Source organism: Stegostoma tigrinum, chromosome 13, assembly GCF_030684315.1.
Source record: "Stegostoma tigrinum isolate sSteTig4 chromosome 13, sSteTig4.hap1, whole genome shotgun sequence".
NCBI lineage: Eukaryota > Metazoa > Chordata > Chondrichthyes > Orectolobiformes > Stegostomatidae > Stegostoma > Stegostoma tigrinum.
Window position 1 is genome coordinate 34,243,328 of NC_081366.1, and position 15,966 is coordinate 34,259,293.

The following is a 15,966-nucleotide window of genomic DNA, read 5'->3' on the forward strand; positions in this document are numbered from 1 at the left end:
CAATTGGCCTAGGTCAAAAGCAGATCATTTGTTTATGGTTTTATTGCTTAGGAAAGTATACATATTGTGAAACAACCTATTCAGCAAAATTCTTGCACACCTCTGTAACAGGTATGATTTGAACCTGGGCCTCTTGTTCCAGAAGCAGGGATACTACCATCATGTCAAAAGAGCCGTCTCAGGCTAATCCACAACAAGTCTCAAGTGAGAACGTCTTGAGGTGAAAGAATTTGACTCAAAGATATGGGTTAAGTTTCAATACTAAACCAATTTAAAGTATGTAATCAATTTGTGTCTGTGTGTGCATGCATATATCTATACATATACTTTGTAATTGGATTCTGTAATTACATTTGTAGTCTTTCAGTTGTTTTGTCCATTTTAGATGTATAATTTGGGATGATAGCTAGTCACTGGAGGGAACATGACACACTTTAAGCATAGAAGTCCTGCAGTGTGGAAACAGGGCATCCACCCCATCAAGTCCACACCAACCCTCCAAAGAGCATCCCACTGAGACTCACACCCCCAACTCTTGTAACCCTGCATTCCCCATGGCCAATCCACCTAACCTGCACATACAAAGAACAAAGAACATTACAGCACAGGAACAGGCCCTTTGGCCCTCCAGGCCTGCGCCGATTGAGATCCTCTGTCTAAACCTGTCATCTATGTTCTAAGGGTCTATATCCCTTTGCTCCCTGCCCATCCATGCACCTGTTCAGATACATCTTAAAAGACACTAACATGTCTGCGTCTACCACCTCTGCTGGCAATGCGTTCCAGGCACCCACCACCCTCTGCGTAAAAAACTTTCCACGCGTATCTCCCATAAGCTTTCCTCCTCTCACTTTGAACTCATGACCCCTAGTAATTGTTTAGATGTGGGAGGAAACTACAGCACTCTGAGGAAACCTACATGGATACATGATAGAGTGTGCAAACTCCACATAGACAGCTCAGAGGCTGGAATTGAACCCAGAGCCCTGGTGCTCTGAAGCAGCAGTGCTAACCATTGAGCCACTGTGCTGTCCCTGGGAGAGGGCAGGGGGGGGGGGGGGGGTGCGGATGGAGAGAAGACGGAATCATGATCTCACTGGTGTCATCTTTTATTGGTAACAATTTAAAAGAATTGGTAAGGTAACACAACTGTTACAAAAGGAATGATCTTACAAAGTCATCACAATGTCCAAGAATGATTCGTGTTAGTAAGAAATGATATCAGCAAGATGACCACTACTTTTAAAGAAACCAGTCTGAGACTGGGCAGACACAAACTAGCCAATCCAAAAATTGTACATGCACAAATACACCACTCAGTCCAGGATGTCTCTGACTGTGCAAAAGGTTGTTTGGCAAGCAAGGCTGAATACGTGGTGACTCTCTGTGGTTCAATGCACAAAAAGGGAAGGAAGATGTAAAGAGAACATCAGTCAACAGAACAAAAAGCACTTTCTCAGTCAACCTGTGTCATGAATTGGCATACCAATCTGGATCGACTGGAAAAACCACTGTTTTTATTAAGTATTATTTCCTTTGAAAATTTGCTTGCAAAATATTAGTATTTGGCACAGGTCTTGTAACTAATTAGGTCAAGTAAGCTTTTAGGGTGGCTCTTTTAAACATAATCTATAATTGTAGGAGAGCAAAGTTTAAAAAGTGAGCCCCAAAATCTTACCAAGTCCTGATCAGCCATTACAAAGTCACTTGGTTAAGCAAAACCCCAATTTTAAAAGTTATGTTTAGTTTCAAACCCTGACATGATTTTGGCATCTTCATCGACCCCAGAACCTCCCAGGGTATTTGCAGCAGTCTAATTAAAGCTCTTGACCATATCTTTTCTAAAAGGTTTCACTGTTGGAGGCCACACCCTCAACTGTCTTAAGTTCTGGCTCACGAATTCCCTCCCCTGAACTATTTTCTCTTTCAGCTTCCGGTAAGAGGCTTTTTAAAACTTAGCTCTTTGACTAAGGTTTTGATAATCTGTCCTACTACCTTTTTAAATGATTCATTGTTCAATTTTGCATTATAATGCTCCTTGCGACATGTTACTACATGAAAGACAAATACAAATATAAATACAAAGTTACTGTATTCAACACAGGTGGTAGGTTTTTGAAACTTTAATTTGAAACATTCTTCAATGAAGCATATCACAGAATTTACATGTTGTCCATCATTCAAGATTTAAATCAGGCTAATAAAACTGGAAGCAATTTAGTTAAAAGATAAAATGATAGTAGGATAAAGCTTTTACCTTAAATGATAAATAATTTGAATAATCTAGCAATATAAAAAAACAAAAACCAAATGAACTGCGGAGCTGTATATCAGGAACAAAAAAGTTGCTGGAAATGCTCAGCAGGTCTGGCAGCATCTGTGAAGGAGAAAACAGAGTTAGCATTTCGGGTCCAGTGAACCTACTTCAGAACTAATGCTGACTGGGAAAGCATCAGTTTATATGCTGAAAACAGGAAGGTGGGTGGGGTAGGGAGTAAACGATGGGATACAGTCCAAAGAGAGAGAAAGACAGTTAGACGGACAAAAGAGTTGCTAACAATCAGGCTGGGAGGGTGAATAGTTGTTAATGGGGATTGTTGGTGGCTAAGAACAGCAGGTGAGTACTGGCAGGCGATGTGGTAACAAGGACTGGTGTGCGGGGTAGGGGGGCTGGGACATGGAAGAGTTTAGGCCCTAAAACTATTGAACTTAATATTGAGTCCAGACGGCTGTAGGTCCCCAAGCAGAAAATGAAGTGTTGTTCCTCCAGCTTACGCTGGGCTTCACTGGAACACGGCAGCAAGCCAGGGACAGAGATGTTGGTCAGGGAGCAAGGTGATGCATTGAAGTGGCAGGCAACAGGTAGTTCAGGTCTTTTTTGCAAGCAGAATGTAGATATTCTGCGAAGCAGTCACCAAGTCTACATTTCATTTCCCCAGTGTAGAGGAGACCACAATGTGAGCAGCAAACGCAGTAGACTAGATTCTTGGAAGAGCAGGTGAAGTGTTGCCTCACCTGGAAGGTATGTTTGGGCTCTTGGATACTGGGGAGGGAGGAGGTAAATGGACAGATGTTGCACCTTCGCCGGTTACAGGGGAAGGTGCCATAGGGTTGTGGGAAGGTGTTGGGGGTGAAGGAAGTGTGGATCAGGGTGTCCTGGAGGAAATAGTCCCTACAGAAGGCGGACAAGAGAAGGGAGGAGAATGTGTCTGGTGGTGACATCTTGCTGGGAGGTGGCAGAAATGGCGTCTGATGGTCTTCTGGATGCGGATGCTGGTGGGATGGTAGGTGAAGATAAGGGGAACCCTATCGCTGTTGTGGGAGTAAGAGAAGGGGTGAGGGCAGAAGTGCGGTTAATGGGTCAAACTCGATTGAGGGCCCTGCCGACAACAGAACTGGGGAATCCTTGGTTGAGGAAGAGTGTGGACATTTCGGAGGATCCCTTGTCGAAGTTGGCCTCATCTGAACATATGTGATGGAGACGGAGGAACTGAGAGAATGGGATGGAGTCTTTACAGGATGTGGGGTGTGAGGATGTATAGTTCAGGTAGCTGTGCGAGTCGGTGGGTTTGTAACGGAAATGCACAGGAAAGTAAGATCTGTACAACGGCCAGCACTTTGAGACCCCTTCATTTCAATTTTCTGCTTAATGCAATGAGACTATTTATGGACATGAGATCAACTAAAAAGATTGGGTTACCTCTTGTACAGTATTTGGTTTCTTCAGCTACTCCGTTTACATGGCTGGAATTCCATGGTAGATGGCACCATTCCAGAAGTTCAACTGTATTCTGGTGTGGGGGTTGGGGGGGGGGGGGATTGTCATTATGTATAAACAGAGGAAATAGCCAGGATCAGTACTTAATACTTGGTTTCAATGCATTCAAAATTCAATGCTGGTTTTAATGCATGTAGTTCCTCGAACAGACAATTAAGGTTAAAAAACAGTAGAGAATATAGACTTAAAACCTGAAGTACAGAAGTAGAAATGGTTCATGGTCGCAATCATATTAAACAAGGAGACTTGATCCAGATTTGGGCTAAAGATAGCATCAATTGCTGATCCATCTCCACTGGCCGCCCCCTCTCTGGTTCTGAATGGATATTTGGTTACTTTTTTTCTCTTTTTCTGGCCTGTGTTTGAGTCTTTGAGATGACAAAAATGTACATTACAAATAAGACATGTATCAGTTTTAATAGTAGAACCATTAATAAGATTAGGAATGCCTCCTCTGGTGAATGAGATTGCTGAGTCCTCCACTGCCTTGAGTAATAGTGCTTAAAATGTGCAAGTTGGAACACTGGCAATGCAAGATCTTAGAACATCATTCAAAGGGCGTGAATACGATCTTGCAAGCATGCAGGGCATTTCCTTGGCTGAGACAAATCTGAGGGACATGTCAAATGATTTCAGCCGCTAAAGTTATGCATAGTTTCTGACATGTTCATAACCCTTACCAACAACCTAAGTCTAAGTGTTCCAAAAAGTAGTGATTTTACAAAATAATTTCAAAGACTAACAAATGTTGAAATTAAACAGCCATGTTTCATTTAATAATACAATTTACGTCAACTTCCTCAGATGCTTACAATGAAATATTTCATGCAAAGAAAAAATATTCAAAATAGAAAATACCATAAAGTATTTACATAGGCGGTTTAGGAATCAGGGAACTTTCAATTTGAGAAATGTATACTTAAACAGGAAAGCACTTTGTAATTCTGACACTGATTTTAAAAATATTTTGTCAGAATATATTTTGCGGTTGATGTACATACCATCTTAGGTAATTAAAAATTAATATGGTTGTCCTTACCATTTCTTACACATAGAATGGTTGCATTCTCTTTGTACTAGTACACATTCATGAGGCTGAGCGATTGTTATATTGAGAGCAGATATCTAGCATACATATTTGATCCATGTGATATTATTGATTTTCAAAAGGCATTCCAATCAACAGACCAAAACTAGAATGAAAACATTTATCCAATTTCTGCTAATATAAATGGGCTATTTGAAGTATATACAAATCATTAAAATTTATAAAAGCCCAGACTAGAGATTGGCTTAATATTTAACTTAAAGCAGTGCTTCCTCCACAAATTTTGGACTTTCAAAAATAAAATTAATTCTCTTCAGGGGAAAATACGAAATTTGCGACTATTAATAAAAGTCAGTAATAAATCCAATAAGGAATTCAAAAGAAATAAATGTCTTTAGCCAAGAGTGCTAAGAAAGTAGATCTTGCGGCGTACGTGGAATAGTTAACATGTTTCATAGAATTGCATTTCAGAGGAAGCTATATAGGTACATATGACAAAAGATATATGGATATGTTGTTAGAATATGATGAAGTATGATGGGTAGAAGTTTTGGTGCAGTGTAAACACTGGTCTGAACCTACTGGGCCCAGTTGTGCATTTCTCTGCCTGACATTATGGAAGATGTAATGTGTATTTGGACTTCCATTGGCCAAGCCCACAAAAGTTCCATAAAGAGATATGAATTCAATCATACTTGACAATGAGTATTTCATTGAAGTTACTTCTCTGCAAGGTCATTCACTATGGAAAAAATAGGTTGATTCATAAATCGTACAATTTCTATAATTATATCCTTCTTGTCATCCTGGAAAACACCTGATCATCTTGGATGGTAGTTGAAAGTAATCTTCTGCATAGACATAAATAATGAGTAAAACTTTTAAATACTCCCCACAGCTGATCAAGTTTTTTGTTAAAATAAATCTGTGCTTAATTCTTGCTGAGAGATTACAAGTTCAAACAAAAGGCTTAAGCAACATTTCTCAGAGGGCATTTAAATTCTGTTACAGGCTTTGCATAAAAGTTATTTGAATGCAAAACCTTAAATGTTCCTAAATCAGGTCATTTCTAATAAACACAAACCGAGGTTGGTCGCATATAGACAGCATCATTTTAAAGTGCAAAATAAGAGAGATAAGTTAACCCTGAATCTCAGAGTAAAATGTAATAGTGGTGTCAACATGAGAAACATACAAATGTAACAACTTGATTTTTAAAACCAGAAAGTATGCAATCATGTAGGCACCATAGCACATTTTATGCTTTCCATTTTTTTTTAAAATGGCATTCTTCGGAAGGTAGGCAATTGCAAATAAATTATTGTAGTATCCTTTCTATCAATCAAGGAACTTTGAAACTGCAGCATACTCCTCCGTGGAAAACAGAGCTTAAAAAACATGGATACTTCGCCAGTTTGGAAAACGTTACAGTCGCTTAATTGTTATTTTTCACTTCATGGATCTCTTTAAAGCGTGATCAAATCAGCGAACTTAAATAATTGTTTGCAGCAATTTAGTGAGATTAAAAGTTCAAGTCATGCCTACTCCAAAAAGGTGTGCCATCACATGTCCAAGCAAGTTGATTAAAAATAATTTACGTTTCCTAATTGACAAATGTGACTACATTTCAAAGCACTTCACTGGCTGTAAAGAGCTTGGAGGCATCCAGTGATAGTGAAAAATTCTATACAAATGAAAATTCTTCTTTTTCTTGAGTCAAATAGAAAATGAATTGGCAAAGAGCGAGATGGCTAATTGCCCAGATGTAATAAAAGCCATTGTGACATGGGTACTCTCTGCCTTTCACCGGCCAAGGCACTAAAAATCAGCTGAAGTTTTATCACTTCAGCACACAAGCACTGGTGCGCTGCAAGAGCATTTGATGACCTCATTAACAAACACCTGCTTATACCTAATCAGTCCTGAGATAAAACCTTTCAAAATGCCAGAATTATTTAAAAAACCCTGGATATAGCTATAAAAACATCCCTTAAAAACCACCCTGAATAAAAATGATTACATCTCAATGTTTTAAATACAAGTCACTACAAGTTTCTAATGTTCATTTCTTCCAAAGCTGTTGTATTTATATTTTCAAATAGCCACTGTTGTGTCGGAGATAAGGGATTACAGATATTCATAAAAATATTTTTATCCGTGACACTGCAGTCCAAACAGCTGTTACTGACTGGATGGTACAGAGTCTTGTCCTGGAAAACAAAATAGATGATAAATGGTTTCGGTATCAGCATGATTAAAAACTGTTACTACTACATTTCGTCTTGCCGACATGCTTAACCTATTTTGCTGAAGACAATTAAAAACTCTGTAGCCTATGAGGGGAGAATGAAAGCTCCAATCTACAGTTCCTATTCCTGAACACTATTCTTTAAGCCCTGCTGGCACGTGAACTTGTCCTGCAGTTGTCTAAGATATAACTGAGCACAAAATATGTGCTGATCCTGAAAACAACTGCATTGCACTTCCTGGAGTGGAGGAAATATTGAAGGACAGGATAAGTAAAAATTAAAATTAGAAATGGTGGCAACACTCAACAGGTCATCAGCTAAGATAGTCCACTATGGGCACAAGTTCTAAGATTTTACTTACTTCCTTGAACTTCCATCCACCTGATAAAATCAATCAAATAGCCATTCAAACTCACATGCAAAATATGTAATAGCCATAACAATCGGACAGCAGATAAAGCACTTAAAAAATAGTTTAAGAAGGTATATTTTCAGTGCAGTTTGGTTAATACATCTGAAACATAGACAGAAAAGAAGTATTTTAATAAGACACAATTCATTAGTAAATAAGTTAAAATTACTGCAAGTGGCTTTTAAAAATATACAAAATTCCATTGGGGTACAATTTCCAGTCTTTAGGAAAATTAGATTCAAATGCTTCCAAGACATGCTTTTTATACAGAAGAGAATCAACTTAATTTTTGAAAGGTTTAATGAAAGACTATTAAATTGAAAGTTAACTTCTGTTCACCCCACTACCCACCCCACTCTCCACTGATGCTGCCTGACCTGTTCAACGTCGAGTCATAGAGCATGGAAACAGACTGTCCAGTATTGTCCATTTTTGTTTCTAATATTTAACACAAAACAAAAATATTTTTGTATGCAACTCTTTAGAACTTCTTTATAAGTACGGAATCAGGTACAAATTTGTGAAAACTTCCAATAGACATTCGTTCCAGGAGAAGTGATTCATTTGGAGAAACATTTTTGTACACTGTAGATTGCGCACGACGAATTGCCATTGTCATGTGATTTCTGATGTCATTCCTACTCTGTGCAGAGGCATGGAGGCAGAAGTCATTATAGTCAGCATACTGAACATGGTGTCAGCAGTTTGCAACTGCGATTAGTGTAGATCATAAATTGCTGTAACAGAGCTTGCTACTGTAAGAAACAGAGTACAACTAAAAATCTTTAGTTTGCAACTTTGTACCACTGGGTGAGTCAGTAAGGCTTTGAATTTTCTAGTCCTTGCTCTTGTGGAGATAAAAATGATTTGAAACAGAATTGGAAATTTTCCATTGAGACCAGAAAGGTTATTAAATAGCCAGAGTTAAAAAAAAATCTAAACAATTAGGAGTTACAACTTTGTTAATAAGACTGGGAGAGTGTTACCAGCTGTGTTGCAACCTAGACCTCACGGAGGAGCAGAAAAGTCAGACTAAAGAAATGTTGAGGGCTTTGAAGAATCATTTTGAGATCTCTGCTAATGTAATTTATTAAAAGCATGTGTTTAACGTCAGCGTTCAGGAAAAGGAGAAAATTGATTTATGTTTACTACGCTTAAGGTGCCTAGCTGAATCTTAACAGTTAGAAGAATGAAAGTTTGATCTCAGAGATAGGATTATTTTAGTTATAAAAGAGTACTGGCCATGAAAGCCCATCTGTTGACAGAAGAAAATCTCAGACTCGTAAGAAAACTATCAAAGTACAATGAAGGTCACAGTAGTCAAACATTAGCCGGAGAGGATTAATGTGATCAGTCTTTGCTCTATACCGAGAGACAGCTCAGGCCTGACAGGACCAAAGTAAAGGAGAAAAGTGAGAAATATATAGAGGAACTAGCGGAAAGATCAGAGGCAACGTGCAGGATGTAAATCTTACAAATGACACCATGTGAAAGAAAAGGAAGCATGTCCAGTATGTTGAAAACAGTGCTCTAACCACAAGAAGCTGAAACAGTTTGCAAGAAAATGTGTTACTGGAAAACATGCTTGAGAGATGTCATACAATTACTCCACAGGAATGCAGAGCCTAAAGCTGACCTGTTGGTTGTGGGATTGCTTAGTTCTGTTGATCACATGCTGCTTCCATTGTTTGGGATATACATGCCACTAGTTTAGCGGTGACAGTTTCACCAGGTTAATATTTCATTTTTTGGAATGCCTGGTGTTACTCCTGGCATGCCCTTCCACACACTTCATTGAATCAGGTGTGCATCCTGAGCTGGAAGCAATTGTAAAGTGAAGGCCACAAGGTTACTGATTATTGTCATCTGCATTTCTGGTACTGGGATGTGATCATCCTCTCCAATTCCTTTCTTACTGGCAATATCACTCTGTTACTTGAATAGCCTTTCAAGCAACTCTCATAATTTTGGCACAAGCCACCAAAAGGACTTCACAGGGTCAACAGGGTTGCTTTCACTGCCCATGTCAATACCAAGTGTTAAGTCCAGATGTATTGATCCTGAATGGCTTGTTAGGCCAAGTCAGGGAGCATTAAGAATCAACTAGTTTGCTTTGGATATGAAGTAATGTAGGCCAGACCAGATAAGAACAACAGATGTTCTTCCCTAAAGTACATTAATGAACCTGTGTAGAGACCATTCAACAAGTGTTATTAGATCTTAAAAGTCCAGCTTTGTGTATAACGTGCAAACATCATTAACCTTGAAGCTGATGACAACTCAGCTGTTTATTCTCAACCAGGTCAAGGTTCACTTGATCAAATGCGTTAACTTCATAAATTGGACATTATTGCAGATTATGTTAGTGATTATTTTTGCAAAAAAAAAGTTTCCTGTCATTTTGTTCATGATTGCAGGACTGAATTTTAAGATTTTTGTCCTGAACCAGATCGATTTTTATGACAATTATTTCAGATTTAATTCGAGATTTATTAATTTAGTTCAAATTTGACCATCTGCTATGGTGGGATTTTAACCTTCATCCTCAGAGCATTAGTTTGGGCCTGTGGATGATTATTAATCCAGTGGCAGTACCACAATGCCACCACTTTCCCCTAAAACACAGCCTCTATGGGATTTTATTTGAATTGTATGAACTTCCCTTATTAAGTGGATAAACATTTAGGTGCATGGCATAATTTTAAAAACTGAACTAAAAATCTGATTTGTCAACCAAATCTTAGTTTCTTCCGCTAAAGAGGGGATAGGTGAGAGGAAGAACAGGTTAGGGATCCACCAGAAGGTTGCAGGAACAGCAACTCATATTCCGCTTGCGAACCCTGCAGCCCAACGGTATCAATGTGGATTTCACAAGCTTCAAAATTTCCCCTCCCCCCACTGCATCCCAAAACCAGCCCAGCTTGTCCCTGCCTCCCTAACTTGTTCTTCCTCTCACCTATCCCCTCCTGCCACCTCAAGCCACATCTCCATTTCCTACCCTTTAACCTCACCCCTTGACCTGTCCGTCCTCTCCGGATTTACCTATCCCCTCCCCAACTCCCCACCTATACTCATCTCTACAGGCTCCATCCCCGCCTCTTTAACTTGGCTGTCTCCTCTCCACCTATCTTCTCCTCTATCCATCTTCGATCTGCCTCCCCCCTCTCCCTATTCATTTCAGAACCCTCTCCCCAGCCCCCTTTTCTGATGAAGGGTCTAGGCCCAAAACGTCAGCTTTTGTGCTCCTATGATGCTGCTTGGCCTGCTGTGTTCATCCAGCTCCACATTTTGTTATCTTACATTAACATTAGTTTGTCAATTCATACCATTTGTATTAATTGTTTCAAAAAAAAATCTTTGTAGCTGGTTTTCAACCAAAACTGCCTTCATAATAGGAAGGTGGAAGCAGAATGAGGAACAAAAAAAGTTTAAAAAAAAATCTTTGATATTTATTTCAAAACTTCAAACAAGGACAGGTTATTGTTAAGAGAAAGTATCAGGAGTAACAGGCAGGGAAGAAATATTTTTATGATTGAAATTGATCTGTAGTTTTAGCTGTACATATTCTAGGTTTAAAATGAATATCAATGTAATGAAAATAGCTATTTTTGACACTTTTTTTCAATAGCCAAGTATTAATCTTGTTGCTAATGTGCAAACTGAATTTTAGTTTGGAAAAATCACTAGCCTGGGAGATTTATGGAATAGTCTCAATTTGTTGCTAATCTAAAAGTTAATCTAAGTTTTATGCTGAAGCAAGCTTAAAAAAAACTCTCCATGGTAAAGTAATGCTTGATATGAAATTACTTCCAACAGTCTTCATTCAGCATTGCTAAGGGTTACCAATAGAAAAAATGCAAATGTCTCTAATGCAGTGTTAGATGGAAACAATTTTAGTTAAAAAGCAGTTTATATGTATTAAGAGTTTGTACAGGACGGATCCATGAAACTACATACCTGAGAAATTAAGCAAAGACACACTCAGGTTGGTGGTCTAGTTCTAAACACAACTGCCATAGATGTAAACTGCACCACTCAGTGGTAAATTGTGAGTTTGCACATGCAAATTTTCACTTGACTGGTTGTCACTGTCAGGATTAAAAAATAACATGGGGTCGAGACAGAATTTTCATGCAGTTTCATTAGGCACTTGCCAGTAGATGAATTTAGAATGCCAGTGTAAAAATCCAAATCCACCATACCAGAAATGTGGTATGTGCTTCACTGGTGTGGTATTATTGCATTATTATTAATAGCTCCAAATCAGCATCTAGAATAAACAGAATATCAATCTTTGTTCAATCTAGGTACCGAGTGACTGCCAAGTGGAAATCCAATATATTGCATTAGCAGGACAGGAATTGGAGATTTTTTTTAATTCACTTGTGGGACATGAATGTCACTGGCTGAACCAGGATTCATTGCTGTCCAACCCTAGTAACCCTTGAGAAGATGGTAACTTGCCTTCTTGGAACACTATAGACCACGTCTGCGTAAGAATCCCATGTACTGGGATTTTTGTAAATTCACCTTTTGTTTAAAGAGCACGTGAGACAGCTGAGTACTCATTGTGCTTTAGTACATGATTGGAGATTTTATTATTAATTATAGTAAGCTCAGCTGTGAACGCAGATTGATGGATGACTGAAAAAGATTTTTCACTATCACTTTCAGCTTACTGCCACTAATTAGCTGTCACCACTAACTTTTAGTACCATTTGCAACCACCATGGTGTGCTTTTAGGTTTTTTTTAAGCCTACAACACATTTTTCAGAGATCACGTTCATGTTGAGACAGATGTCTTGAAGTTTAAAACAGCACTAACAACATACATGGCTGCAATATCACTCACATGTACACAGTGTGCGAACAGTAACAGACATTACAGGCACTTGGCTAACTGACTGGAAATATTATATCAACTCCATTTACAAAGGGAATCATCTCACCTTCAACTAATATCATGTAACTGACTTAAAGTACATGCCTATCTGGCGTGGAATCTATGGTGTATTACAGAGTTTCTTCTAATAAGGATAGTGATAGACCTCAGAGGCAAAGTGATATTATCAGTGAACATGTGGCAGAAGAAATTTAATGCTGATGATTATGGAGTACTATATACTTTCGTGGAAAAAGTTAGGTTAAGTCTCAAATAGACTGAAGTTTACAATTCTGGGCACTAGCATTTCGGAATGTTGTGAAGTCTTTCGGAGGATAAGAGACATCAAAGGCAGGGGCAAATCTGGCAAGTAATTAGACATGTAGGTGCAGCAGGCAGTGAAGAACGCAAATTATAGGTTGGCATTCATGGCAAAAGGATGTGAAGCAGTTTTTGCAGGTCTTGGTGTAATTGTACTGGGCCATGGTGAGATCACACTTGAATCAATGTGTGCAGTTTTGGTTTCCTTACCTGACAAAAGATGTTCTGACTATAGACGGAGTACAATTTACCCCAGACTGACTCCTGGGAGGACAGGAACGACACATGACGAGACGATGAATCGGTTAGGACTATATTTACCAGAATTTAGAAAAACGGGAGTGGGTGTCTCTTAGAAACCTATAAAATTCTAACAGCACTACAGAAAGAATGTAAGCAGGATGACTGGGGAGCCCAGAACCTGAAATCACAGTTTAAGGATATGAGATTGGCCATTTAGGACTGAAGTAAGGAGAAATTTCCTCACACAGAGAATAGTGAGTTTGTGGAATTCTCTGCCACACATGCCACTTCAGCTCAAAACCCTGAATACTATCAAGGGGGTAGATACAGTTGTTAGGGCTAAAGGGATCAAAATGTATGAGCAGAAATGGAGAACAAGGTAACAAGTTGGATCAATCGTGATCATATTGAATGGTGGACCAGGCATGAAGGGCTGAATGACCAATTCCTGCTCCTATTTTTTATGCTTTTCCAACACAATTCAGGATGAGCAATAAATGCTGGTTAGCCAGCAATGCCCAATAAACATGAATGTAAAAACGTCATTGTGTTAGAATCAGATCACGACCTGTCGAGCATTTCCACGACAAGTATGCAAGTAATTCCGACGTACCTGGTCCAAATCTCTACGCTATGCTTAGGGTTAGGGTTATTCACAAGGTATGCTGGATATAAGGGAATCATCAGGAGTTTAAACTTACTCATAAAATTTGTTTATGGTGTCACTGCATCAGGACTTCTACAAAGTACTGGCACACATCTTCAACTCCGCTAAAAGACTGTTCCATTATGTTTAAATAAGGCCCAAGCACAAATCCTTACCACAGACCCATAAAATGTCCCCTTAACCTCTTTCCACTAATAAATCATCAATCCATGTTACCACTTTACCCCCAATCTCTGTACCAAATTTTGTATACCTACATATCACATACACTATGTCTTCTGAAAATCCACGTAAACTATTTCCAATGATTCACTGTAACATACCCATTTACTTACATCCTCAAATATGTTGTACATTTGTTAATTATAGTTACAAAAATAATATGCATTAATCAGAAGACATATTTTCAAATGTGGCTCTTTGAATTGGGGCTCATGTACTCTAAAAGATATGAGATCAATTGAGATAATTCAATAACGTGTCTATTACTGAAGAAATGAGAGAGATTCAGCTTCATACTCAAATTGTTCATTTTTTCCACACAATTTAAATTATCTAAAGTTAGTATAGGTGATTAATAGAAAATACAGAATTAATATTCCAAGTCAATATGGAGAAAAGATTCCCTATCTATAAATTTCACCTCTAAAATTTATTCTACAACTGTTGAAAAATTTCACTATAAAGATTACTACACATCACTCACCTTTTTGTACTTCCATAGTTGGTTTCCATGCATTCCATGACAATCAAATAATGTGACTGGACTATTATGTGAAACAGCATCAAAACAAAATTTTCTCGTGTGCAAGGGATCTCCAGGGCGTATATCTTCTCGCCAACCTAACGTAAAGACCTAATGGGAGAAGGCAAATCAAATTTGAAAACAGTGATACGGAAAAATAACCATTTTCCATCAACAAGATGCTGCTGAGAAAAACAAAAAACACATTGTGCTAATCACACAAAAGAGTAATGTAGTTACAGGAATTTCAGTGCTGGCGTGACTCCAGGTACGTGGACCATACATTCACAAAGTACAGAGGACTGACTGTACTCAACTAATCTATGCTGGCAAAACTTAGAATATTTCCGACCCGAAACATTAACTCTGTTTTTTCATTCACAGATGCTGCCAGATCTGCTGAGTTTTTCCAGCAACTTTGTTTTTGTTCCTGATTTGCCACATCCGCAGTTCTTTCAATGTTATATATGTTAAACTTAGAACATGATGTTTAATATCAGATCAGATTCTGGATTGCGTAGCTACACAGCTGTCCCAAGTATACCAACAATTACACAAATGACAAATTTAAACTTATTAGTTGAGCTCAAAGTGGCTCATTAATGTTTGCTCGAAGCTATGTATAATCATATGCAGTAGCCAATCCTCTACAGGAGGAAGGACCTTTGGAATTTGTTCAGATATTGTAACTTTCTTAATTAAACAAAAGCTTGGGTGACATATTTCGAAGATGCATTTCTCATGCCACGAGGCAGAGTGGACTTGCCTTTTTTTTCAAAGTTTAAACAAAAGCTTTGGAGTAACTGTTCCCTGGTACAGTCCTCAAAAGCAATGCCTCAACCAGTCAGCACCCGATTTCTTATGTAGTACAGATTATCATTGCCTTTAAAATCTAGTATTCCTGTGTACAATCCTAACGAGAAGATGATTAAAAGTTTCAACAGTATGTTTCTTCTGTTTCAGCATTTCCCAAGTTCTGTACCACCAAGTGAACATTTGTCCTCACTTGTGGCTGGGTTTCCACCAATCTTGACTTTAAGTATAAGCAGTTTAAAACCACTGCACAAACTATTCTTAGGTTCTGTAAGATCTGTCTCAATAGAGAAAAAAATTAAAATATCATACTCTATAAATTGATATATTTTATATTGTTAAATACTCACAAGGTAAATGAAATGACTTTTAAAGTAAAATAAATTTAAAATCATAGTATAAAAGAAGTATGTATCTTTCGATTCTCAGTACCTCCTGCTCACCACTAAATCTGCTGCCCAAATCTCCTACTTACTTCAGAGCTTTCCCTTTCTTAACCCTCTGACCTGCCGTCTCACCCCATCCCTGAGCCTTTGACTTATGGTCGTTTCCTTTCTCCAACTTGCATCTCTCTCCCTCGGAAGGAAAGACATCCACTTGCCAAATATCCATTTCCTACTGTTTTTCACTTCCAAAAAATGCGTGGTTCCATTCATTATCTTAATTCAATGCAGGAGCTCCGGGGTTGCGAAAGTGAGAGCTCTGAGGGTACAGAAGTATCGAGGCAAGGTTGCCATGATCCATGTTGCTTTTTAAAAATGATTGTTGAAGCTGCTCTTCCTGTCATCATTCATCTCCAAAGGCCTC

The 15,966-nt window shown here is 38.5% G+C and overlaps 1 protein-coding gene across 2 annotated transcripts in view; it reads right to left on the reverse strand.

The window, feature by feature from the left end:
* Positions 1 to 1,172: 1,172 nt before the first annotated feature.
* LOC125458284 (polypeptide N-acetylgalactosaminyltransferase 10-like) overlaps positions 1,173 to 15,966 on the reverse strand; it is a 93,211-nt gene continuing 78,417 nt past the window's right edge. Inside the window, exons 11-13 of one of the 2 annotated variants that reach the window (XR_009446611.1) lie at positions 14,308 to 14,457; positions 3,701 to 7,036; positions 1,173 to 1,384 (exon numbers count right to left, since the gene is read on the reverse strand). Coding sequence is in view for 1 of the 2 variants with exons in the window: in XM_048543443.2 (XP_048399400.1) it covers positions 6,872 to 7,036; positions 14,308 to 14,457 (315 nt within the window). In the remaining variant the exon portion in view is untranslated. Of the gene's footprint in view, positions 1,385 to 2,183; positions 7,037 to 14,307; positions 14,458 to 15,966 lie in introns of those variants that run through there. The other variant, XM_048543443.2, reaches the window with a different exon arrangement.